The sequence below is a fragment of the Macrobrachium nipponense genome, chromosome 1 (genome assembly GCF_015104395.2).
Source record: "Macrobrachium nipponense isolate FS-2020 chromosome 1, ASM1510439v2, whole genome shotgun sequence".
NCBI classification, from domain to species: domain Eukaryota; kingdom Metazoa; phylum Arthropoda; class Malacostraca; order Decapoda; family Palaemonidae; genus Macrobrachium; species Macrobrachium nipponense.
The window spans coordinates 125,868,286-125,892,771 of record NC_087200.1 but is presented as its reverse complement, the minus strand read 5'-3'; the positions used below and the strand labels follow the sequence as shown (position 1 = coordinate 125,892,771).

At 44.6% G+C, this 24,486-nt stretch overlaps 1 protein-coding gene across 3 annotated transcripts in view; it reads right to left on the bottom strand.

Moving 5' to 3' along the window:
* Positions 1-24,486, bottom strand: part of LOC135219605 (store-operated calcium entry regulator STIMATE-like) — a 139,958-nt gene that overhangs the window by 43,216 nt on the left and 72,256 nt on the right. For all 3 annotated transcript variants that reach the window (XM_064256496.1, XM_064256498.1, XM_064256497.1), the window contains exon 4: positions 16,930-17,051. In XM_064256496.1, coding sequence (XP_064112566.1) covers positions 16,930-17,051 — 122 coding nt within the window. The remainder of the gene's footprint in view (positions 1-16,929; positions 17,052-24,486) is intronic.

Sequence of the window (24,486 nt, the reverse complement as noted above, 5' to 3'; positions counted from 1 at the left end):
AAAGGTAAATTATTGCATATTACTAGAATGTAAGAGTTTTAGCTTACAATTTTGGTTTTCGACCATTTCAGTCGAGTCAAAGTTGACCGAAAGTTGAAATTTTGGCACATTGTTATTAATTGAAAATATTTCAAAACTGTAAAAAGCTAAAACCATGGGTTGTTTTTCGTTGTATTCTACTTTATGTAATGGCTAATATAAAACGGTGCAAACATTACGACAATCGGACGTTTCATAAATTCACCATAAATAGAAATATTGTGCTAGAGACTTCCAATTTGTTGTAAAATGAAGGTAAATGATTGAATATTACTAGAATATAAGAGTTTTAGCTCACAATTGCGTTTACCCATTTCGGTAGTCAAAATTGACCGAAGGTTGATATTTTGGCACATCGTTATTAATATGAAAATATTTCAAAACTGATAAAAGCTACGACCATGAGTTGTTTTTTAGTTGTATTCTACATGAAATTGTGCACATTTTCATATATAAAACTCTATGTAACGGCTAATATAAAATGGTGCAAAAATTATGTCAAAGTGACGAAATAATTTCTGAGATGTGTCGCTGATCCTTTTTATTGCAAGAAGAAAGAAATTCGCGCTTGCTCGCCTGGGTAATGATTGTAAACAAAACAACAGCTTGATCCGTGAACTCCCAGCATCCCTCAAGGTGCGTGATTCAAAAGTTTTCGCCAAGTAGGCCTATAACTATTTTTCCGCAAAATTTTTTTAAAAACTTTTTTGCGACGACGTTTCATTCATCAATTCGGCACCCAACAGATAATTTTTGTCGATAAGAGTCAAATGCCTTTTAGAGACCAAGGTCCCTGTGATGGCAAGACAGAAGTTTCTCATCAGTAGTTGAATCTCAACCAAGGAGAAACAATATGTACTACTTAGTGAATGACTAAGGTGGATGTGGACCTACGTCTTCACAGTTGGATCAGAGAGAAGTGAACTCTCACAATTCTGATCATAGAAAAAGTCCCATCGATGACACCAAACAGTGAAGAAGGCTCTAATCCCTGGTGTTTTACAGAGGACTGAAAAAGTTATTCCGTTATTTCATTGCTGCTCGGCAAGAAAGTCTGAGCTTGCAATAGAGGCGGAGAGTCTTTCAGTAATGAAAACAGGGACTGTACTGTCTGAAGAACCATTTCTTGTGGGTTGGATCAGGGAGGAATTTTCTATTTACTCTGGAAGCAGAGCTAGTCAGGCGGGGAACAGGCGAAATCTTCCGTTATTGATTTTCTATTCAGGGTGAACAAAGAATAACTGAACAGCTTACGAATTAGAAAAAGTATATCATAAGACAAAACTCAAATTGTCTGAAGAAAATAATTTAATGTCATCGCAGCGGCCCGATAGGGCAGGTGCAATGGAACAGAAGACTGCCACAGACTTCTGTTATACCGAGGGGTAAACAGAAAGGTGATAATGAGTCTACAGTAAATGTTGAGCACGAGACATGGGCCTTATGTGGTTCCGAGCCATCTAGAGACCTAAGTCTCTGATTGCCAGGTAGAGAGACTCAAACTGGTAGTTAAATCTTCGACGGAGGAGAAACAGTACTAATACAAACAGAATCTTGGAGCAAAGTGCAGCATTCTGCCCCTCGCTCGACTCTTACACTGAGTTGCCTGGTAGTGCATTCCATGATGGAATGCGTTCAGCTAGAACCATCAAGCGTAAAGAATTACACTCAAGCATCTGCATTTTAACCAGAATGGGAGGGAAAGAAACCCTCTTGGTCGGTGATAATGCAAAGGTTCTGGTGTTCTGGTGTTGTTAGCAAACAATACCATTAGTCATCTCAAAATCAAAACTGGAAACTCACGGGAGGCCTGAAAGGTTGTCCTGAGTTTCAGGTTAATTAAGAGAAGGTACTACGTATTCGTCTTGGTCACATACCAGAAGAATTAACTTACAGATATGCACCTATTACTCAGACAATGCAACTGATAACAGAAGCATGTCACAAGGAGAGTATACTAATATATTTGCAGGTTCCTGTCATGCTCCAGCTTAATTCTTTTTCATTTGAGAGACAAGATAAGGATTGGAAGCGGACCACCTTCATTCTCTAATGAAGAGAGCGAAAGTGAAGTTTCCCTAAGGGATACTTCAACGGTGATAAGAGAACACTGAAGACGACAAGTTCAAGCTGAACTGTTTGCTCCCAATACAGTAGCACTGGAGAGGTGTTCAAACTTCTCAGTGCTATCCATCCTGAACAGAGTGACGCATATTCAGTAAGATCCTAAGATTGAACCAAAAACAGTCTCTGGGATTCGAATTCTGATAAGACTCCATACAATTCCTCTTGTTTACTTGTTCACTCCGGTGTAAGCAGGAAGTAAAGGGAAAAAAGAGGGGATTGACTGTTCTTGTCCGCTCTTCTCTGAACTTGTGGTGTTTTCACTCTGTCAAACAAAACATTCATTTCCTACAACTGCTTCGTTTCCGCGAACGTGAGCGAAAGTTGAGTGGAGTCAAATGCAGTAAATGCTGGCAAGAACTTGCCGCATCTTGCTATGCATCTATATTCTCTGTGATTGAACCTCACGATGAGGGTAACACAGAGAACCTCCTATCTCCCTCAGATGCCTTGTTCAGAGGAACAGTGACATCAATTTGGCATTTGAACAATAGCCATTCCTGGCTTTCACATCAAGTTCCTGCTAAGGAGAGAGCAGGTGAGCAGAAGAGACAGCCAACTGCTCCCTCCCCAAGGAAAAGATGCAGACCCTTAGAAGTCTCGAGAGACTTCTTAGGGGCAGAGAAACTACCTTACTCTTCTTAGGCCATGGAAACATTCAAATAGGGAGGTGAGGAGGCATCAGATGACAAAGACGAAGACGATGACCCCTATGAAAACTCACTGCAACACAGAAGGAGGATGCTATGTAATGGCAAAGGATCGCACTGATCAAGAGTAGAAAGTTCGCTTGATAGAGCCAAGTACTCAGCTCAGCCGAACCGAGTCAAGTGAGCTGAGCAGATCACCCATACATAATCATGAGTGGTAATCGTTAGCAAAGAACTATCACTTTTTCTCAATTAACTGTTCTCCTTCGAGGCCGAAGCTCCAAGAAGGATAAAGAGGGGTTCTGTGTCTGCTGTCCTACGTGTTCGAACCCTAAGGTCCAAGACACAAGGATGGTACTTGACCATTCACCTAGGTGTTGCATGCATTACCAAGCTTTGCATAACTCCAAACCAGACTGAAGAGCAAACTCATCTGTAATGATAAAGGCTCGTCTCACTATCAGCACTCATGATAGTCAGCGCTTGGCTAGCGCTAGAATTCATAAGAATTTCCACGCTTGGCGAGAAAACCTGACTTTAGCAAGACAATAAGCGGGCGAGCCTTATCTCGCTCTGGTTCTCGGCAACACGATGAAGCCAAGCACTCAACAAGCACCAGCGAAATCAAGGGGTTCCGGGTGCTCGGCAAGACTCCCGACTATTGAAATAATTATCGGGAATAACTGTTGCCCAAGTGTTTGGAAATCACAAAAAAACAAATCTCGATGAGACCACCAGAAATTCCAAGGAATTCAAGCATTCAGCAAGATTCCTGGGTACTGTGATAACAATTATCGGGAATTCTTGTCTCGCCTGAGAGTTTGCAGATCACACAGGACCAAAACAGTCGAAAAGTGCTACAAATTCCAAAGAATTTAAGCATTTGGCGAGACCCCCGAATTTCATAAGACGATTGTCAGGAAGGGGCCCCTCCTCAACTGCTGTAGAAATCGAGGAGGAACAGACATAAAAACCAGCACTAAATCCTGGCATTTAAGACAGGATTACAAGTACAATTCAACAGAATATGCACTCAGGGCTCCCAAAACGCAAGAACCCATAGGGGACTGCGAATTGAAATCCGTCCAAAGGACAAAAAAAGACAAGGAGAACATAGTCCCTAGGTGTTCGAATCCTAAGAATCGAAACACCAATGTTGAGACGGTGAGTTTTGAGACGTGAGTTTTCTCTCCATCACTGACAGAAGATCCTTCCTCAACAATGTGGACATACATCCAGTGGGACCTTAAGATCCTTCCAGGAATGTAGTCCCCCGACGCTGAATCCTACAGAGAGCACTCTACAGGATCCCTCCTACTCACCTCGCCTGTCCCAGTGTAGCCATAGGAAGTAGAGGGAATAGGTGAGGAAAACTGGATGCTCCCGCTCACCTTAATAGCCGAACTAGCAGGAGAAGCAAGTTATGGGCAGCCATCGGCCTGTGGTGATAGCTGCGATGGGAGTTTAAGAAAGCATTCTCGTTCTGGAGAAACGCTTTCCCAAGGAGGGTTACAAAACTCTCGCACAGCAGGAGAAACGTTCGCCGCCACCGAAACTGGTCGATCACACAAATGTGACTATGGTCTAATTGGAGTTGAGCGTACACCTCACTGGTGAGGTTCCTTACCATCCTCCAATGCCTCCGAGTCCTTGTCGAGGAAATCTCTCAAGAGGACTGAATGGGGGACCCCCTACCTGTCTCACAGCATGCATGGTCCCGTGGGACTGTCACAGCCACCCTGGGTACCGAGCGATCACCAGCTGGGCATGAGTCACCTGAGCAACTCACTCGTCTCTTCCACTCCGTGCCCGAGTCGTGATGCGTCCCAGTTCTCATCAAGGCCAAAACCTCTCAAAGAGGACTGAATGGGGGACCACCTACCGGTCTCACCGCGTGCAGGATTCTGCAGGACCGTCACGTCAACCCTGGGTACTGAGCGATCACCATAAGAGCAATCACCGGCAAGGAGTGAATCACCTGAGCGACTCACTCTTATCTTCCACTCTGTGCCTGAGTTGTGATGGTGAGCAGACTCAGCATCACCGACTCTAGATGCGCGCGAATCCATAGATTTACGTGTGAACAAGCGATCGACACAAATAGTTTTAGGGGCTGAACCTCTAGGACTAGCAGCAGAAGTGTGAATCGAAGCTTGCGCTTCTATGGCTCCTGACACGCTAGGCCCTGGGGAAAGTTTGACAGTTCCTGTTCCAAAAAGAACAGGTGAGCCAGCGGAAGACCCAACTACCTCCTCAGTTCAAGAAGGCAGACCCTTAAAAGTCTAGTGACGAGACTTCTCAAGGGGGGAAACCACCTTCTCCTTCTCCGGCAGGGAGCCTTAGAAGTCGATGGGGAGGAGGTTGAAGAAAAATATGATGATTACAAAGAGGAAAATGACAAAACTTTACAAGCTCTCTTCCTTCTCGACTTCTTCCTCTCCAAATTCTGCCAGACTTCTTGTACAGGATGAGGCACATTTACCAGCAGAAGTAGAGTAATATAATCAGAGGGCAGCCACGAAGGCATTGTCCAATGATGAAACTCCAGGATAACAGCAGCAAATTAATATGATTTCCAGTAGGGAACAGTACACACACTCGAGGACCAGTATCACAGCATGCTAAGAGTTACAGGTATGATTCCGAGGTTAGGATACAGCCAATACAATCTCCAACCATTGCTGCTGTAATCAACTATTACCACTGTTAGCCTGTAAAAGAAAGGAAATATGAATATAAAAATAAGGATACTCCTCTTGCATCCAAGGGCACCGACCTTCAAGACGAGAGGAGATAACACCAACACCAAATGTCCCTCTTCTCTCTTCATCCAATAAACTAGCAAAAGGACGAAAGAGAAGAGGAAATACTAGAAGAAAAACAAAGGACAAACTTCTGAAGTTTCCCTCAGTAAGCATAAATTTCAAATGAAAACACTGTTTCACTCGAAGTTCCCCTCGCAAAAATATGTAATAAGGGTGTAGGCACCCTTGCCGCCAACTATTAACATTTAAAGGAGAAAGGCGGCTAGCAAGGTTATCATAAAAATTGTGTTTGTATATTAATAATTAAAGTCAATTAATTAATAACATTGAACACAATTTATATTCACTCAAAATACAAAAAGATCTCACCAGGAAATTGTGATTAATGGCTAGTCAACAAGAGCTCACAAACATACGTCTTCCTCGGAAGATGGCAGAAAGCAAGGTCGAGTATTCCAGCCTACGCTGAAAGTAATTCTTAATGTAAAGGACCGATGGTTTGTATATCGTGTAGGAACAAATGCTTATCAATCTTTTCTTCCAGACTGGTGATGGGGTTGGGACCGGAGCCTGAAACTGGAGGTGGCGGCATAGCAAGAGAAGTGAGAGCAGGAGGTAAGGATATAACAGGAATACTCAGATCTGAATTCAATTCAGAAGAATCCTGGCTAGCTGATTTTGATTTAGCCTTCATCAAAGCTTCTCTCTTCCTGTCTCTCTCTCTCTATTTCTTTAAATGAGACTCCAAACTCTTCCACTTCCTTTCATCTGAATCAACACATTCATTACATTTATTATAAAATAAACATATTTGCCCTCTACAATTAGTACATAAAGTATGATTATCACATGATCCCTTGGTTAGCCTAGTTTTGCAACCTCTAGCGCAATACCTAAACCTAGCAGAACCTGTGTCTGACATTGTCGAAAATACTAAGACCTGATAGTCACCAAGGAAAAAACAAAAAGCGAAAAACTAGTTCATCAAAAAACCTAACGCCTTCTAAAGGATTTGCTGAGACGGCTAATACAAGAACAGAGTACTTCACCAACTGAGATTAAAAAAGGAAAGTTCTAAAAACTTCAGGAATAACTACATCCGACAACCATAGCCATCAGCCGGCAGAAACAAACTGCTATTTGCCGTGTTGTGTCTCTCTCTTGCCCCAAAAGTGGGTGGAGCACCGTTACGTAACCAAAACAAATAGAAAATGAGCGCAACCTGTGAATTTCGGGATTTTAACTGCTGGCAAGTGAACCTTTTAACTACATAATCACTGGGGAAGTTGTATAATTAAAACCAAGGAGTTAAGGAATATTCAAGCCCATTCCAAAAGTATTTTCTATGAATGCCATTAGTAGCTATTCGCTATAACAACACATTCTACAAGGAAGAAATTCAGCCTGAAGGAGTCATGGGAACCTCCCCAGAAACATTTGCTGATTTTCATGTACATTCAGTACTGATACGTTATATTAATCCTACTTCTTCATGTTTATATCCAGGAACAGAGGGCAGTCTCTGACACTAAATTCTATAGTGAAGTTATTGTTAAACTTCTCTGAAAGGTAATCAGCAAAAAAATCAACCAAGATTCCTGTGATGGGACTGCAAAGAAGCACAGGGCTGGCACTCCCCTAGGCAAATAATATTGCAAATAATTTCACAAACATGAAGTATTCACAAGATCCTAAACAAATTCCTCACACTTTATTCTCCAAGGGGCAAACACTGTTAAGGGGTGCAGCAGCTGCAAAATTTCAAGGATTTTCTCATTTTAGTTACCAAAGTGTTTAACTGATTTATGTCTAAATAAACATACTCGGAAGCATTAATGCTAAAAAAAATGTTTAAATTGGTTTTCTGACAATTTTGTAGCAATGTGAACCACAAATTGCAAAACACTTGCAAAAAAAAACATGTAAAAAAAGTCTGTACAACTAATTCTGGATAAGTGCAAGTGAGTTATAGACTGCTTTGAACTGTTTTTAAAGTGTAAATAAACATATCTATACGCATTATTGCTCAAAGAAAATGTTTAAATTAGTACAGTAGTACCTCAGGATATGAAATTAATCCATTTCGAGGCGGCCTTCGTAACCTGATTTTTTTGTATCTTGAACCACATTTTACATGTAAATTGCCTAAGTTGTTCCAAGCCCTACAAAAACACCCGAATAAATTTTATAATAAAAGCTAAATTGACCAATAAACAATGAAATACAACAATTTTGACCATTCAATACCTAACTTAAGCTACATATATACTACTAATATGCACTACATACCTGTAAATAAAGTGTATTTCTGGGCTCAGTTCGTGCCGCTGTGTGAAATAATCCTTAAGTACATTATTTCTAGGGTAAATGATCTAACAAATACCAGAGAAAAAATAAAATCAAGAGGATGTCAGTATAACTGACTCGCTCACTCTAATAAAAGAGAGTGTCGGTATGGTACAGGGGCGAGTGTGACCACTACCACGAACCCATTGCCATTTAGGACACTTCCACATCAGAATCCCCACCTGCGAGAGCCGATCCATAGGCGGTGACGGCCTCTACTACTACTACTAACCCACACGCCACGCGGACTGGCAGCCGCTCTAGTGGTCATCCTTTCTCGTTAGCTCGTTGCTGTAACACGTGCCATTTTTGCTCTGTGTTGTGACGCGTTTCTTGGATTTATTTCTTCGTCAACATGGAACGCGCAGCTATCACTGCAGCTAAGTTAAGTACCCGAAAGGTTAGGATTTAGTGTTGTCTGCCAGGGACCAGTATTTCTGCTTTTTTAGGGCATATACGGTCCCCACCGGTCTGACTCCATGGCGGCCAATGGGCCCAGCCTTGCGTGTTTGGCTAGATTTCCCAGTCCTCCATACTGGGGCATTCTTCCATGATTTTAGCCTTTCATGGGTTTTCTTGTCACATGTTACCTCTACTTTTATTTTCACATCGTATTTATAGAATTTTAGGAATTCACAGCCCATGCCTTAGATCTAGTTCATGCATGCATGTCTCTTTGTCTAGGTATTTAGGGCTACAGTGTTTGATTTTCCTGGTCCAGCATCCTGGCTTTTGCTCTACATCGGCTACGGCTAGCTTCGAGTAGTCGGCTGTTCTTCGGAACAGGCCTTCTCCTCCTGGACTTCTTTTTCTCTCACTCGTGTGTTCCTTTTCTTTCTATACTTTTACGATGTAAGATTTTATTGTATATATATATATATTAGGTTAGCTGTTAGGGCGTCCAGTGCCTAGGCGGTTTTGTTGCATTAATCCTTTTATTCAGTTTATTGCATTTTTGCCCTATGGTACCGTTGGGCTCATGTGGCCACTAGCCTAGTGGTCGTGTTGCTTATCATCAGTTGGTCCACCTGTGATCGCGTGTCCCTCTGGTCGCCCTAACCCTAGTTCCCTTCCTCCCCTCCCGTGCGGGAAGGGGGGGTCTGCCCGGGCTCGTTTACGGTTCCCATGACAACCGTGTGAGTCCCCCCCTCCTCCTCTCTTCTGCGGGGGTACTTGGGAGGTCCGGACAGCTGGGATACTGGGGGACCACGTTTTCGCCTCTGGCACCGGGGGAGCCCCGGTGTGGAAGGAGGTTGGGGTTGGCCACCCCTCCCTCCGGCCGCTTCGGTCTTCTCCGGCGTGCTCCTTTCTGTTTTCTCTCCCTCCCCACTCTTTGTTTCCCCCGTCATCAGTGGACGGAACTCCTGCTCGCTACCTGGTGTCCCTTCGGTTGTTGTGGGGGATGGCTGGCTCCGCCAGCCACCGGGGTGGAGATGAATTTAAGTGGTCCTAAAAGCTTACCTACTCCCTCCTTTCCGCTATCGGTGGAGAGCTTGCTTCCTTACCCAGGCACTCCTCTAGTAGTCGGAAAAGGTGGACGAGTATATTTCTATTCGAAGCTATACGTGCTTCTTTAGGTTAATTTTCTAGTTTAAGTCTATGGTATCCTCCTCCGTTCTCCGGCGTGGTTTACTACTCCTTGAAACTCTCTATGGGTGTATTAAAACATCTGGTTGCATCTTTTTTTCTCTCTCCGGTGTACACCGGAAATTCCAACCAGAGACGAAACTCCTAGATTTTCTCCCACACGTAGTTCGGGGGAGGATTATGTCAAAAATTTTTTAGTGTACTCCGGCATGCAACGGAGTTCTATAGTAGGACTGTAAGTGTATAACGTTGATACTCATGTATCTTTTCACTTACAGGCTACTAATTGTCAGGAACCAGGCTGTAACACCGTGCTTCAGGACCCCTGCGGCCATGAGGTGTGTAGGACACAGCACGCCTCTACCAACCACGGGGATCTGATTGTTTGGCATCACGAGGCTTGCACCATCTGCTATGACCTTGTGAGCCAGTTTTTGGACGGAGTAAGTATAAACGGGTATAGATTTACTTTTGTCCATCACATATGTTCCTACATATCCTAGTTTTAAGTTTTGCTACACCATAATCTATTTTGTTCATGATTCGTCTTGGAGCTCCGTCGTGTGGACTACAATGTCCCTCTCTTTCAGGCTGCCGCCGTGAAAGAAGTCGCTTTGGCTACCCTGAAGGCCTGGGTAGGCGGCTTCAGGAAGAACGCCCCTAAAGGGCAGCCCTATATCCTAGATAAGAAGTTGGCTGTCCAGATCTTCCCCGGTGGCAAGGCAACTGGGTATGTGGACCCCGCTGCGGCAGCTCCGGCGATTGCAACCATTCAGCAGCAGGTGGAGCAGGCCTTGGTTGGAGGTGGTAGCCAGGACATCGTGGCGGACGTGGCCACACTTGACCTTAATATAGAGCCTATGACGGTAGGTGCTGAGGACCTATCAGTTGAGGTAGGTGTGTTGGGCGCTCAAGGGCTTCCCTTGGGTGCACCTGGATCTTCTTCCCCTGTTCCTTCTTCCTCTTCATTTCAAGGCTTTACGGGATCTGAGATCCCTACTAGTACGCCTGCTGTATCTGTGCCTCCTAAGGTGAAGGGACACAGAGAGCAGAAGACCCTACAGAAGACAACGTCCAAAAAGTCGTTGTCTTCTTCTTCTCGTAAGTCTTCGGCCCCCCATACCGGAGCAGGGAAAGTGAAGTCTGAGCCTTCACACTCAAAGAGGGTCACGAGGCAAGTCCTCTAAGGAGAAGGTCCGCGCTCCAGCCGAGCCTGTACCTTCTCCTGTTGCTGCCGGATCTCCTCTGCAGACTCCTGCCGGGATCACGGTTCCTAGTGCCTTTGACCCCGCTGCCTTTTCGGCAGGAGTCTTACAGCAAGTAGGCGAGATGGTCGGATCGCTTGGTACGAGGTTTGAGCAGATGTTAGCTCTACTCTCCAATACACTAAATCAGTCAGGTCAGTCTATTCAATGCCTGTCTGAGCGTGTATTAGACCACGACAATCGTCTGGCTGGCATGAACCTAACTACTCAGGCCGACTCTCCAGTAGCAGGAACTGGTCTTGCCCAGTTACCGGCATATGACACCCTTCCCGCATTTTCCATGAGTAATCCTTGGAGGGTAGCAGCCTATGCTCCCTTCAAGGAAGGCATGATATCAATCCCGGAATGTGGAACGAGAAGGATCGAGGACTTCGAGTTCTATCCTGCCGGATTGACTGCGCCTTTCATGGGTTATGCGAGGCTGACAGAGACAGCTCTCAATAGGGAAGACAAAATCCCTAAGGAAACTGTCCTGTACAGTAGGGACCAGGCCCAGAGGGAATGGGTGCATTGCTTGGAGGACTGGGACTGTTCCAACATCAGACTCCAAGCCTTCAAAAGCCCCTTTACCATCTTTGCCACGGAGGAGGAGGCACCACTCCCCTTCACGACAAAAATGATGGAGCTAGCAATGCAAGCGGCTATGAAAGATGAACCTCTCCCACAGCTCAAGGAAGCAGACCCTACATCTCCTCTCTTCCCGGCGTTCGGAGACCTGTGGGAGAACCTACCGGCTACCTTCACGGTGGGTAAGTTAAAACCGGACTGTGCCATGGAAAACAGTTTTCGGTGAGAAGCTGCCGAGACTGCCTGATAACCTCATTCAGGCAGAGTTCGATGCAAGGACCAGGCTTGGGAGGTCGCTCAACTCCCTGGTCATAAGCGAAGTGGCTGCCCTTACCTACGGTTCAGAACCCATTTTCAAGATCCTGGCCAAATCGCAACTGCAGACGGTTCAGACAGATGCTTATGACTTTATGGTAGCAAGAAGGAACTGCCGTAAGCATGTCCTCCAAGAGGCTACCATCAGACATGAACCAAATAGGCTACTCGCTTCAAACATTTGGGGAGCAGACCTATTTCCGGAGTCTGCAGTCAATGAGGTACACCACGAAGCTTCGAGGCTTAACCAGAGCTATAGAGCTCGGTGGGGTATCTCAGCTAAGAGGAAGCAGGAGAACCCTTCCTCCTCTGGCAAGAAACTAAAGAAAACCAAAAGGTTCCAGCCATACCAGAAGCATCAGCAGCAGCAGCATTTCGTTCAGGCTGTCCCAGTCACTCAACCTGGTCAGCCATCAACGTCTAAAGGCCAGAGTCAGCCCATTCTCTTGCTGTCCCCTCAAGGTCAACCTTCAACCTCCTATGCTGTTTCTCGGTTTCACCCCAATATGTTTGAAAGCCAGGCTCTCCAAACCTTTGAATAGGTTTTCGCCAGGGTAAGCAAGGAGCCAGAGGTAACTTTCGGCAACCGAGGTGCAGGAAGAGCGACCAACAGGGGGTAAAGCCCTTCCGGAGGGGGACGTGGAGGACATCCCACACAACAGCAGTGAGGTTCCCCAGGTAGGAGGGAGGCTGTTCCTTTTCCGTCACAGGTGGGGGTTCTTCAAATGGGCACAGAGCATTGTGTCCAAAGGGCTAGGTTGGAGTTGGATCAAGGGTCCCCCTCCAACCAAATCATTCCTTCAACTATCATCAAAGGAATGGGCAGATTATGCAGAGGAGCTCCTTCAGAAAGGAGTTGTGTCGAGAGTCAAGCATCTAAAATTTCAAGGGCGCTTGTTCAACGTGCCAAAGAAAGGCTCATTAAAAAGAAGAATAATCTTAGACTTGTCCCAGCTAAACTTATTCATTCGTTGCGACAAGTTCAAAATGCTGACCATCTCACAGGTACGGACCTTACTTCCCTGTGGGGCCGTCACCACCTCTATCGATCTTACAGACGCATACTATCATATCCCAATTGCAAGGCACTTTCGCCCATACCTAGGCTTCAAGCTGGGAGACCAGGCATTTTCTTTCAAATTGATGCCCTTCTGACTGAATGTAGCCCCCAGGGTATTCACGAAGATAGCGGAAGTGGTAGTTCAACAACTGAGATCACAAGGGATAATGGTAGTAGCGTATCTCAACGATTGGTTGATTTGGGCACCAACCGTCGAGGAATGCCTCAAAGCCACAGCCAAAGTAATACAATTTCTGGAACATCTCGGGTTCCAAATAAACAAAACGGAATCCAGATTCACTCCGGAGACTCGTTTTCAGTGGCTAGGCATCCAATGGGACTTATCCTCCCACAATCTGTTAATTCCGGTGGTCAAAAGGAAAGAAATAGCCAAGTCAGTAAGGCAATTCCTCAAGAACAAGCAGACTTCAAGGAGAAACCAGGAAAGAATCCTAGGTTCCCTTCAGTTTGCTTCAGTGACAGACGTTCTTCTGAAAGTAAGGTTGAAAGATATAAATTGAGTTTGGCGCTCAAGAGCAAATGTCAAATCTCGAGAAAAGTTGTCAGTGATCCCGCAAATCCTTCGCAACCAACTTCGTCCATGGGCGAAGGTAAAGAATCTGTCCAAGTCAGTTCCTCTTCAAAATCCTCCTCCGGCGCTAACTATCCATACAGACGCTTCACTAAGCGGTTGGGGAGGATACTCTCAGTTCAAAAAAGTCCAAGGAACTTGGTCAACTCAGTTCCGCCAGCTACACATAAACGTTTTGGAGGCTATGGCAGTATTTCTTACCCTGAAGAAACTCCTTCCACCAAAGAAGTCTCATATAAAACTGGTTTTGGACAGCGCAGTAGTAGTACACTGCATCAACAGAGGGGGATCTAAGTCGAAACATGTGAACCATGTCATGATAGCCATTTTCTCTCTAGCGAACAAGTACAAATGGCATCTATCCTTCACCCACTTAGCAGGAGTAAGAAATGTGATAGCGGACGCCTTGTCCCGGTCGGTTCCTCTAGAATCGGAGTGGTCTCTGGACAACAAGTCGTTCCAGTGGATACGCCGGAGTGTCCCAGGTCTCCAAGTAGATCTTTTCGCCTCACAAGCGAACCACAAGCTTCCTTGCTATGTGGCCCCCAACCTGGACCCACTGGCTTATGCCACGGACGCCTTGTCCATAGACTGGAGTCAGTGGAGGAAGATATACGTCTTCCCTCCAGTGAATCTTCTTTTGAAAGTTCTGAACAAACTCAGAACTTTCAAAGGACAAGTAGCTCTAGTAGCCCCGGACTGGCCAAAGAGCAACTGGTACCCCCTGCTTTTGGAATTGGGTCTCCGGCCTCGACGGATTCACAATCCCAAACTATCTCAATCAGTACAAATGAGGACTGTGTTCGCTTCCTCAGGTATTCTCAAAACCCTAACTTTATGGACTTCATGAAGTTTGCGGCTGAAAAAGATGCAGGTATTGATCCCCAGAATATCCTCTTCTTAGAATCAGATAAGAGGGAATCAACTTTGAGACAGTACGATGCTGCTGTCAAAAAGTTAGCATCTTTCCTGAATGAGACAAACACTACAACCATGACAATGAATTTAGCAATATTCTTCTTCAGGTCCTTATTTGAAAAAGGCTTAGCAGCTAGCACTACTACCACTAATAAATCAGCTTTGAAGAAAATATTTCAGTTGGGTTTTCAAATAGACTTGACAGACTCCTATTTTACGTCTATTCCCAAAGCCTGTGCTAGACTTAGGCCTTCTCAGAGACCTACTTCAGTTTCATGGTTTTTAAATGACGTCCTCAAACTAGCTTCAGATACTGACAACTTCATAATGTTACTAAGAAAGACGCTAATTTACTAAACTTGGCCTCAGGGGCCAGAATTTCAGAACTGTCGGCTCTATCCAGAGATTTTTAGCTAAAAATGAGATACCTTTAGCAAGGTGGGCACCTTGGAAAGTCAGCCCTCTTCCCCAAGACCCTTCTCTCTGTCCAGTAATGACCTTAAGAGCCTTTATGTCAAGGACATCTTCTAGATCCTCAGGTCCTCTCTTTATGAGAGAAAAAGGTGGCACTCTAACAGTAAAAGGGATCAGGCAGCAGATCCTTTACTTCATTAAGCAAGCTAATCCTGAATCATTCCCAAAAGCACATGATATCTGGGCAGTAGCCACCTCTATCAATTATTTTCAACATATGAATTTTGATGATCTTAAGAAATATACTGGATGGAAATCGCCGACAGTCTTTAAGCGTCACTATCTAAAGTCCTTGGAATCCTTAAAATTTTCAGCAATGGCAGCGGGAAACATAGTTTCCCCTGACTCTGCACAGTAGTTATAGTAGAAAATCCAGGTATCCTTTCTTCCTACCTCAGCTAATATGTCTCTTACCCTACCGTTAAGCTCTATATGGTTCTCTAGCCTTAGCTGCTATGATCACATCAAGGTGGAATGTCCCTTATTTTTATGCTAGGGACATCCACATCTATTTGTATATTATGAAATATCTTTGAGTGTGGCTACCCTTATTTTTATGCTAGGGTAGCACACATTGATTGTTTAATATGTTTTGTATATTGTTTAAGTATTAGTGAGTCGCTTTATTGTATTACCTCACTCACCTTACTAAATAAGTTATCATTGTTTGTTTCAATTAATTATTAAGTTAGTTATAAGTCTCTTTAAATTTGTAAGCAAATCTTGTATGATAACTTTTGAATCATGAACATTATACCTTTAATTTTATCTTATAGTTTCATTGAGACCTTTTCTTTGTATTCATCTTGTGCTGTTTCTCTGGTACTATTTCACACAGCGACACGAACTGAGCCCAGAAAAGGGATTTTGACGAAGGAAAAATCTATTTCTGGGCGATGGATTCATGTCGCCCTGTGAAATCCCCCCGTGTCCCACCCTGCAGCCCAAGATGGGAATCTAACAACAAGGATGACCACTAGAGGCGCTGCAGTCCGCGTGGCGTGGGTAGTAGTAGTAGTAGTGGTCGTCACCGCCTATGGATCGGCTCTCGCAGGTGGGGATTCTGATGTGGAAGTGTCCTAAATGGCAATGGGTTCGTGGTAGTGGTCTCACTCGCCCCTGTTACCATACCGACACTCTCTTTTATTAGAGTGAGCGAGTCAGTTATACTGACATCCTCTGGATTTTATTTTTTCTCTGGTATTTGTTAGATCATTTACCCTAGAAATAATGAACTTAAGGATTATTTCACAGGGCGACACGAACCCATCGCCCAGAAATAGATTTTTCCTTCGTCAAAATCCCTTTAGTGTACATAGTACAAGAAATACTGTACGTACATACGTATGTAGTAAAATGTGGAACCTTACCTTTCGAGTGAGGCAATCTCCGAAAGTGGCGACAGAGGAGGAGGACAAATGGCAGAAAACATGAACACTTAACTTTACGAAACACATTAAAAAATGGCAGAAAACAGTAAGACTAAAATTTACGAAACACATTAACAAATGGCAGAAAACATTAACACTTCTTGATTACCTCCATCTTCGTTCTCCATAGAAAGCATCCTCTTCTTTCCGTGAACTTCAGCAACATTCTTGGGACCCATGGCTAATAACGTAAGTAATTAAGTTCACACACAACACGATAAAGAAACTTACAGTACAACGAAAGCAAAATCACTGACACGAATTTACCTTAACAAACAAAATACGTATATGTGCACGAACAAATTCCAGTGTTTACAATAACGCTGCCACAAAAAATGGTCAAAGAATGCCTTTACACAGAGGCAAGATGCTGACCAATAGGAGAGCAGGATCTTATGGCGGTGACTAGCATCAGGAACCAATGGGAGAGTGGGAGGATGGTGGCAAGTCTACTCAATTGGCGGCGTGAGAGTTTTAAAATTGTTCTCGGTGGTCCGGGCAAATCTCAGGACTTTACAGTAACACCCTTTCGTAACCTGAATTATTTTCATATGCAGAGGCAAAAAATCTTCGTATTTGCTTTCGTAACCTGAATTTTTCGTAAGCTGGGACTTTCGTATGTCGAGGTTCCACTGTACTTAGACAATTTTGTTCATAGCTTGTATGGAACTGTGAACAACAAATTATAAAAAAAAACATAAAAAAAATATCTGCATGGCTAATTCTGGATAGGTGCATAGTTTAAAAAATAAAACATATTGTTACATTAACAAATTACATCAAAACATTATACTAACCATATTCACCAAATACTATTGTAGGATAGCCCTGTGTCTGGCCAATGTGGATACTAAGACGAATGCCAACCCATATAATCACTAGGCCCAGAGTTGAATCTAAAAGAAAGCTGATAATGTACCTGAAAAGAGAGAGAAAATTCAAAAGTTTAAATTTATAAATTATTATTAACAAAAATTATGCCATAATAACCACAACGACAAACTCGTCACCTATTAGGCATAATTCATCATTTTCCTATTAATGCTAGGAATGACAAATGGTACGCAGTTGATATGCCATTCATGATAAAAATAATCTAGTTATTCTGTCAGGTCTGTATCCTGCCATTAGCAAGAACTTATTCCTTACATTACAGATATCATTCATTATCTATGCAGCTACATCAGATGTGGATGAAATCAATCAGAGGGCTATAAGGGAACCCTTGTAAGAGGAGAGATTTGTATTAAACAGAGGGAGGGTTTAAAGTGATACAGACACTCCTCTACTTACAAACTTTCAAAGAAACAAACATCCAACCTTAAATTCAATATTAGTTAGAAGCGCTCCTGCAAGTCCAAATTTTGTTGTGATGCCTACTTTGACTGAGTTACAATTTCTGCCACTAGTCAGGCTGGACAGCACTGTAGCTGGCGCCACTATGCATCCCAGTTTCTTTGTACCTATGCTAGTGCTACGATTCCACCTCTAATACAGATTCACTTGTGTGTTTTTATCGTGAAATATTATCTCATCCATTAAAATATCATGGCTAATGGCAAGTGCAAGGCCACTGATAAAATTGCTAGTGTTTACAAAGCACCAAGCAATGGGAACTAAAGTAGCTATAATAAAGAAGTTAGAGAGTGGTGAAAAAATGGTTGATGAATCGTTTGACCATTGGCACTTTGAAGAACAAAGACAAAATTATGGAGCACATGAAAAGTGCTGTGTTAATGCAGACAACAATTATAAGTAAGGGAAGGGGGAGGGTGGTAGAAGAAGTGGAAAATCTTCTGTATATCTGGACAGAACACCAGACAAAAGTCTGTACCGCTTAGCCTCATGCTGATTCAGTAAAAGGCTAAAAGCTTTTAAGACAACTTGAAAGGCTGTACTAGTATGAGAAAACAAATAGTATTAATAAAATACTCCATGAAATACAGTAACAGTACTAGTATTGGGTTTTAGTACGAAAGATCATAAATAGTACTGTACGTATTATACGTACAAGAGTTGAACTACGAACAGCCGTTCGGAACGCAACTCATTCATAAGTAGAAAAGCATATATATAAGCATAAAAACAGAAAGCAAACATGATGGAAACTAGTTTCCACTCAATTGCTTTTAGACTATTATCTTCTAAGCAACATAGTGGGTCCAACGTACAACTATATTCTATGATTAACAGTGGACTGGAGTTACTTTATTAATTGTTTTCAAGTATCACATTCACCTTGAACTCACCATTTTTCAATCACTTTGCATAGGCAGACTGTTACAAATACCGGTTATGGTATGATGAATTACCGAGATGTTTGGCAGGTTTGGCTATAAGGATAACAATGGCATGTTATCATTCTTTTTGAACTTGTTTCTTAATCCAAAGTTGGTTGTAAAATCAGAGTACTAAAGGACTTGTGGTTAAGGGGGTCAGATGTCCAATTAAAATGATATTGTCATGTTACAATAAAGTTTTATACATACTTACCTGACAGATATATACTTAGCTATAGACTCCGTCGTCTCCGACAGAATTTCAAATTTCGCGGCACACGCTACCGGTAGGTCAGCTGATCTACCGCCCTGCCCTGGGTGGCAGGACTAGGAACCATTCCCGTTTTCTAATCAGAATTCTTCTCTTCCACCTGTCTCCTGCGGGGAGGCTGGGTGGGCCATTAATCGTATATATCTGTCAGGTAAGTATGTATAAAACTTTATTGTAACATGACAATATCATTTTTATACATTCAACTTCCCTGCCAGATATATACTTAGCTGATTAGCACCCATTGGTGGTGGGTAAGAGACAGCTAACTACTGAAATAGACAGGTAAACAACATATGTTGTAGGTATTAATAAACCTTGGTTCCTACCTTATTAGGCTGAAGACTTCGCGGCTACTGCCTTGGAGTCTGCTTAGCCTCAAGAGCCTCAGCGAGATATTGATCTATGGCTAAGAGTTCTTGTGGGTCTGCCAATGGGGTCTTATCCACTTACTCGGCAGAGCTTAAAGGCCTTTGTCATTGGGTGCTATTCCACTAATATGACAATACACCTTGTTCAAGGAGCACAAAACCGATCCCGATCACCTGATCCTAACATCCATGTTAGTTCTAAGATTGTAAGGAGTTATCCCCGAACTCCTTACAAACAACCAAAAACTCGAAACATAAATACACTTTCATTACAAAATATACAAAAAAAAAAAAAAAAATTTGTACTCCCCTACTAGCCATACATACCCTTGATCCCCTACCAGCAATGACACTATGCTGCCCGTGCGACATTAGTGAGCTTGCTAATAGAAAACCAAGCACATATACTTATGTACGATAAAAACACAAAATTAAGGATCAGTCTTTGCTCCAAGACCCAGTACTGTATCTGCTGATACAAAAGGACCTAGCGAGAAGCACTTCTCATAGGTCACTCTCACATCCTTCAGATAATGAGATGCAAACACTGAATTGCACCTCCAATATGTAGTCTCAATGATATTCTTTAGAGACATATTCTTTTGGAACGCCAAGACGTTGCTACTGCCCTCACTTCATGTGTCTGACCTTAGAAGACCGAAGGATTCCTCCGAGCAGTTCTTGTGAGCGTCCGTAATTACGCTTCTCACAAAGAAAGCCAGGCGTTCTTGGACATGAGTCTTTTGGGGTTCTTCACCGCACACCAAAGACCTTGTTGACAAGCTCCCATCTGTCTCTTCCTCTCTAAATAATATTTAAGAGCTCTCACTGGACAGAGAGACCTCTCTATCTCTCTGCCTACAAGGTTAGATAGGCCCTTTTACCTCAAAACTTCTGGGCCACGGTTTTTGACGGGTTTTCGTTCTTTGCCAGAACATTGTCTGGAAAGAACAGATGGCAGCATCTCCTTTGAACCCCACCGTGGAATCCAGAGCGTGCAATTCGCTCGTCCTCTTGGCTGTAGCGAGAGCCACCAGGAACAAGCATTTCCTAGTGACGTCGCGGAAGGAAGCCAGATGTAAAGGCTCGAATTTATCCGATGAAAGGAATTTCAGGACAGTCTAGATTCCAACTAGGTGTTCTAGGAGTAGCTGCCTTTGAAGTCTCAAAAGATCTAATTAGATCGTGTAGATCTTTGTTGCTTGCAATGTCTAGGCCTCGATTCCTAAATACTGAAGACAGCATGCTTCTGTATCCCTTTATTGTTGAGACAGATAGGTGTGATTCCTCTCTCAGAAAGAGGAGGAAATCGGCAATATTCACTATAGAGGTACTGGAGGAGGACAGCTTCTGACCCTTACACCACCTCTAAAGACTTCCCACTTGATTGGTATACTCTTCTCGTTGAAGCTCTGCGGGCTCTAGCGATAGAGCCCGCAGCCTTGCGAGAAAAGCCCCTCGCTCTGACAAGTCTTTCGATAGTCGAAAGGCAGTCAGAGCGAGACCTGGAGGTTGTGATGAAACCTCTCGAAGTGGGGTTGTCTGAGTAGATCTGGTCTGTTTTGGAAGCGATCTGGGAAGTCCACTATCCACTCCAGTACCTCCGTGAACCATTCCTGGGCTGGCCAAAATGGGGCTATTAGCGTCAACTTCGTGCTCTTCAAAGCTACGAACTTCCTGAGCACTTCCCCCAGGATCTTGAACGGGGAAAGGCGTATGCGTCCACACCCGACCAATCCAGGAGAAACGCGTCTATTGCGAAGGCTCTCGGATCTTCCACTAGAGAGCAAAAGATCTCTATTCTTTTGGAGAGGAACGTCGCAAACAGGTCTATGTGAGGTCTCCCCCACAGGGACCAAAGACTTCGACACACTTCTTCGTGTAGAGTCCATTCTGTGGGAAGGACCTGATTCCTCCTGCTTAGTCTGTCCGCTCTCACATTCTTGATCCCTTGAACAAACCTTGTGAGGAGAGTTATGCCTCTTTCTTCCGTCCAGGTTAACAGGTGTCTTGTAACTGATATAGGGAGAAAGAGTGCGTGCCTCCTTGCTTGCGTATGTAAGCCAGAGCCGTGGTGTTGTCCGAGTTTATCTGTATCACCCCGTCTCTGACTATCTCTTCGAAGAACTTTAAGGCTAGGTGTATGGCCACTAGTTCCTTGCAATTGATGTGCCAGGACACACCTGTTCCTTTGTCCAGGTGCCTGACACCTCCCTTGCTCCTAGCGTCGCTCCCCATCCCAACTCCGAAGCGTCGGTAAATAACACTTGGTCTGGGTTCTGCAGGGCAAGCGATACGCCTCGTTCTTTTTGAAGAGGAGGGATCCACCACTTCAAATGATCTTTTACCTCTTGTGGAAGTTGGAAGATGTCCGAGAGTTGTCCCGTCTTCCAACTCCACACCTCTTTGAGGAAAAACTGAAGAGGGCGAAGGTGAAGTCTCCCCAGAGAGAAGAACTTTTCTAGTGAGGACAGGGTCCCTAAAAGGCTCAGGTAATCCCTCGCTGAGCTGTTCTTTCTCTCTAAGAAGCTCGAGATTCTCGACAAACCTCGAGTGATTCTTTCTCGCAAGGAATAATACTCGAAAACCCCGAGAATCCATCTGAATCCCCAGATAGACCAAGTTCTGGCTGGGGATCACCTGTGACTTCTCGAGGTTGAGAGCAATCCTAGCGAATCTATCATGTTCCTTGTTACTGATAAGTCCTCCAAGCACTGAATCTCCGACTTTGCCCTGATCAGCCAGTCATCCAAGTAGAGGGAGATGTTTATTCCCTCTAGGTGAAGCCATCTTGCCACATTCGCCATCAGGTTGGTGAATACTTGCGGAGCTGTAGACAGACCGAAGCACAGAGCCCTGAACTGAAAGATCTTGTCTCCTATTACAAAACGAAGATATTTCTTTGACAAATGGTGAATGGGAACGTGGAAATATGCGTCTTGCAAGTCCAGAGAGACCATCCAATCTCCTGGACGAAGAGCCGACATACTGAGGCGGACGTTTCCATGCGAAACTTCTTTTTCTGAACAAAGCGATTCAGAGCGCTTACGTCCAGAACTGGTCTCCACCCCCCCGATGCCTTTGGTACTAGAAAAAGGCGATTGTAAAATCCCGGGGAGTGTGGATCCTGCACAAGTTCGATGGCCTCTTTTTCCCACATTTGTTCCACCATTTGAAGGAGAGTCTTTCTCATTACCGGGTCTCTGTACCTCGCTGACAGTTCCCGAGGCGTAGATGTTAGGGGAGGGCTGTTGTCGAAGGGATTACATATCCCTTCTTTAGGACCGACACTGACCAAGGGTCGGCTCCCCTTTTTGCCCATACTCCTGCAAAGTTCAGGAGTCTGGCGCCCCACTGGTGCTTGAAGGAGCAACAAGTCACTTGGATTTCTTGAAGGGCCTAAAGGAAGACCTTCCTCTCTTATCAGAGCTCTTCTTTCTGGGCAAGGGGGACGCCGCCTGCTACCTCCACGAAAGGGCTGCTGAGGAGGACGAGAGTCCTTCTTAATCGCCGACACTACAGGGCGTCCTTTCTTGGACGTTTGCGTTAGTAGGTCTTGTGTCGCCTTCTCAGTTAGCGAGCGAGATATATCCTTCACCAACTGAGAAGGAAACAGATGATCCGATAGAGGGGCGAACAATAAAGCAGTCCTCTGGCTCGGAGAAACCCCTTTCGATAATAGGGATCCATAAACTGATCTCTTCTTCAGGAGACAGCACCAAAAAGTGAAGCCACTTCACCCGAACCGTCCTGTACTGCCTTGTCCATGCAGGACAGGACGCTATGGAGAATCTCTGGGTTTTTAAGAAACTCCGGATCCTTAGATTTGTTGGCCAGAACTCCGAGTGACCAATCCAGAAAGTTGAACACCTCTAAAGTGACAAAAAAAAGTCCCTTTAGAAAGTGGTTCAACTCTGAAGTGCTCCACGTCGCTCTGACCGATCCTAAGAGTGACGTCTAGAGGCCTCCACTAAATTGGAAAAGTCGGCATCTGCAGAGGCAGGTAGATAGAAAAGACCCATAGTCTCTCCTGTCCCATACCAAATACCTCTCTTTCCATGTAATTTTGGAGGAGCATGCAGAATACCGTCTTTCCTAACTCCTTCTTCTTGTCCATCCAAGAATCTAAAGAATGGAGTGCCTTCTTCATAGATATCGCAGGCTTCATTTTCAAAAGGCCGAAGATTTTGCCGTAGCCGAGCTCGAAAAGAGAGAACGAGGAGAAGGAGGAGCCGCCGGACTAAGAGAATCTCCAATTCTTGAAGTAATAATGAGGCTAATGACTTTATAACTAGATAGTCCCTCATTAGCAGGAGGTTCGTCATCAGACAACTCGTCTAACCCTCGATCAGACGAAGGAGAAAGTTCACGTTTGGAGGGAGAGTCCTTCCAAGACCTCCTATGCTCTGAAGGAGAGGAGCTCCTATTTGGAGAAGAGTCATAACCTCCAGGAACGAGTCCCCGACTCCTGCCTCCTGGCTCTTGACTCTTGCCTCCTGACTCCTGCCTCCTGGCTCCTGACTCCTGCCTCCTGCCTCCTGACTCCTGCCTCCTGACTCCGGACTCCTGCCTCCTGACTCCGGACTCCTGGCTCCTGCCTCCTGACTCCTGCCTCTTGGCTCCTGGCTCCTGCCTCTTACTCCTGCTCCTGCCTCTTGCCCTCCTGGCTCTTGCCTCCTGGCTCCTGCCTCCTGCCTGGATGCCTCTACACTCCTGGCTCTGGGCTCCTGCCTCCTGGTTTTGACTCCTCACTCCCCTGGCTCTTGGCTCCTGCCTCCTGGCCGGTGCAGACGTCTGATCGGTTCATCCAGGTTTCGTACAGGAAACCTCACCTCGAGTAGGAGTATCGATCCTGGCGGCAGATACCTCCATACGTCTGGAGGATCTTTTGATCGGAAGGGAAGAGTCTTTCCTTCTAGGAGGCTCCTTTGACAGAACTCCTACAAAAGACGAAATCTGTTCTTGCATCGCCATCATGAATCTCTTCGTAGCCTCCTCTTTATCCTCTTCGGGAGGAGGGGAAGGAGGAGGGGAGGAGTCCATAGCCTCCACCTCCTGCCTCCTCACTCTGGTTGAAAGAATGGCTCTTCTTGCCTTCTTCACTCCGAGGGAGACTCCTCAGGGAAGTTTTCTGGGCTCGAATCAATAGTCGGAGCCTTCCAACTCCTCTTGAGAGGCCGAGATCGATCTGAATCTCTCCAATCACGTCTCGGAGATGAAGATCCCGACGACGAAAAACACTCTCGCAGGACGCTTTTACAATAGCGATCCTTGGCAGTCTGGGGTGTCACAGAAACCGCCGAAGGGACACCTGATCGGTGGGGATTCTCCACAACCTCCTTTCGGTTTTCGACATTCCTTTCTTTACCTCGGGCATGTGAGCTTGGAAGAGGTCTAGACCTAGGAGCGTTGCTGAGCCTACCAGATGCCCCC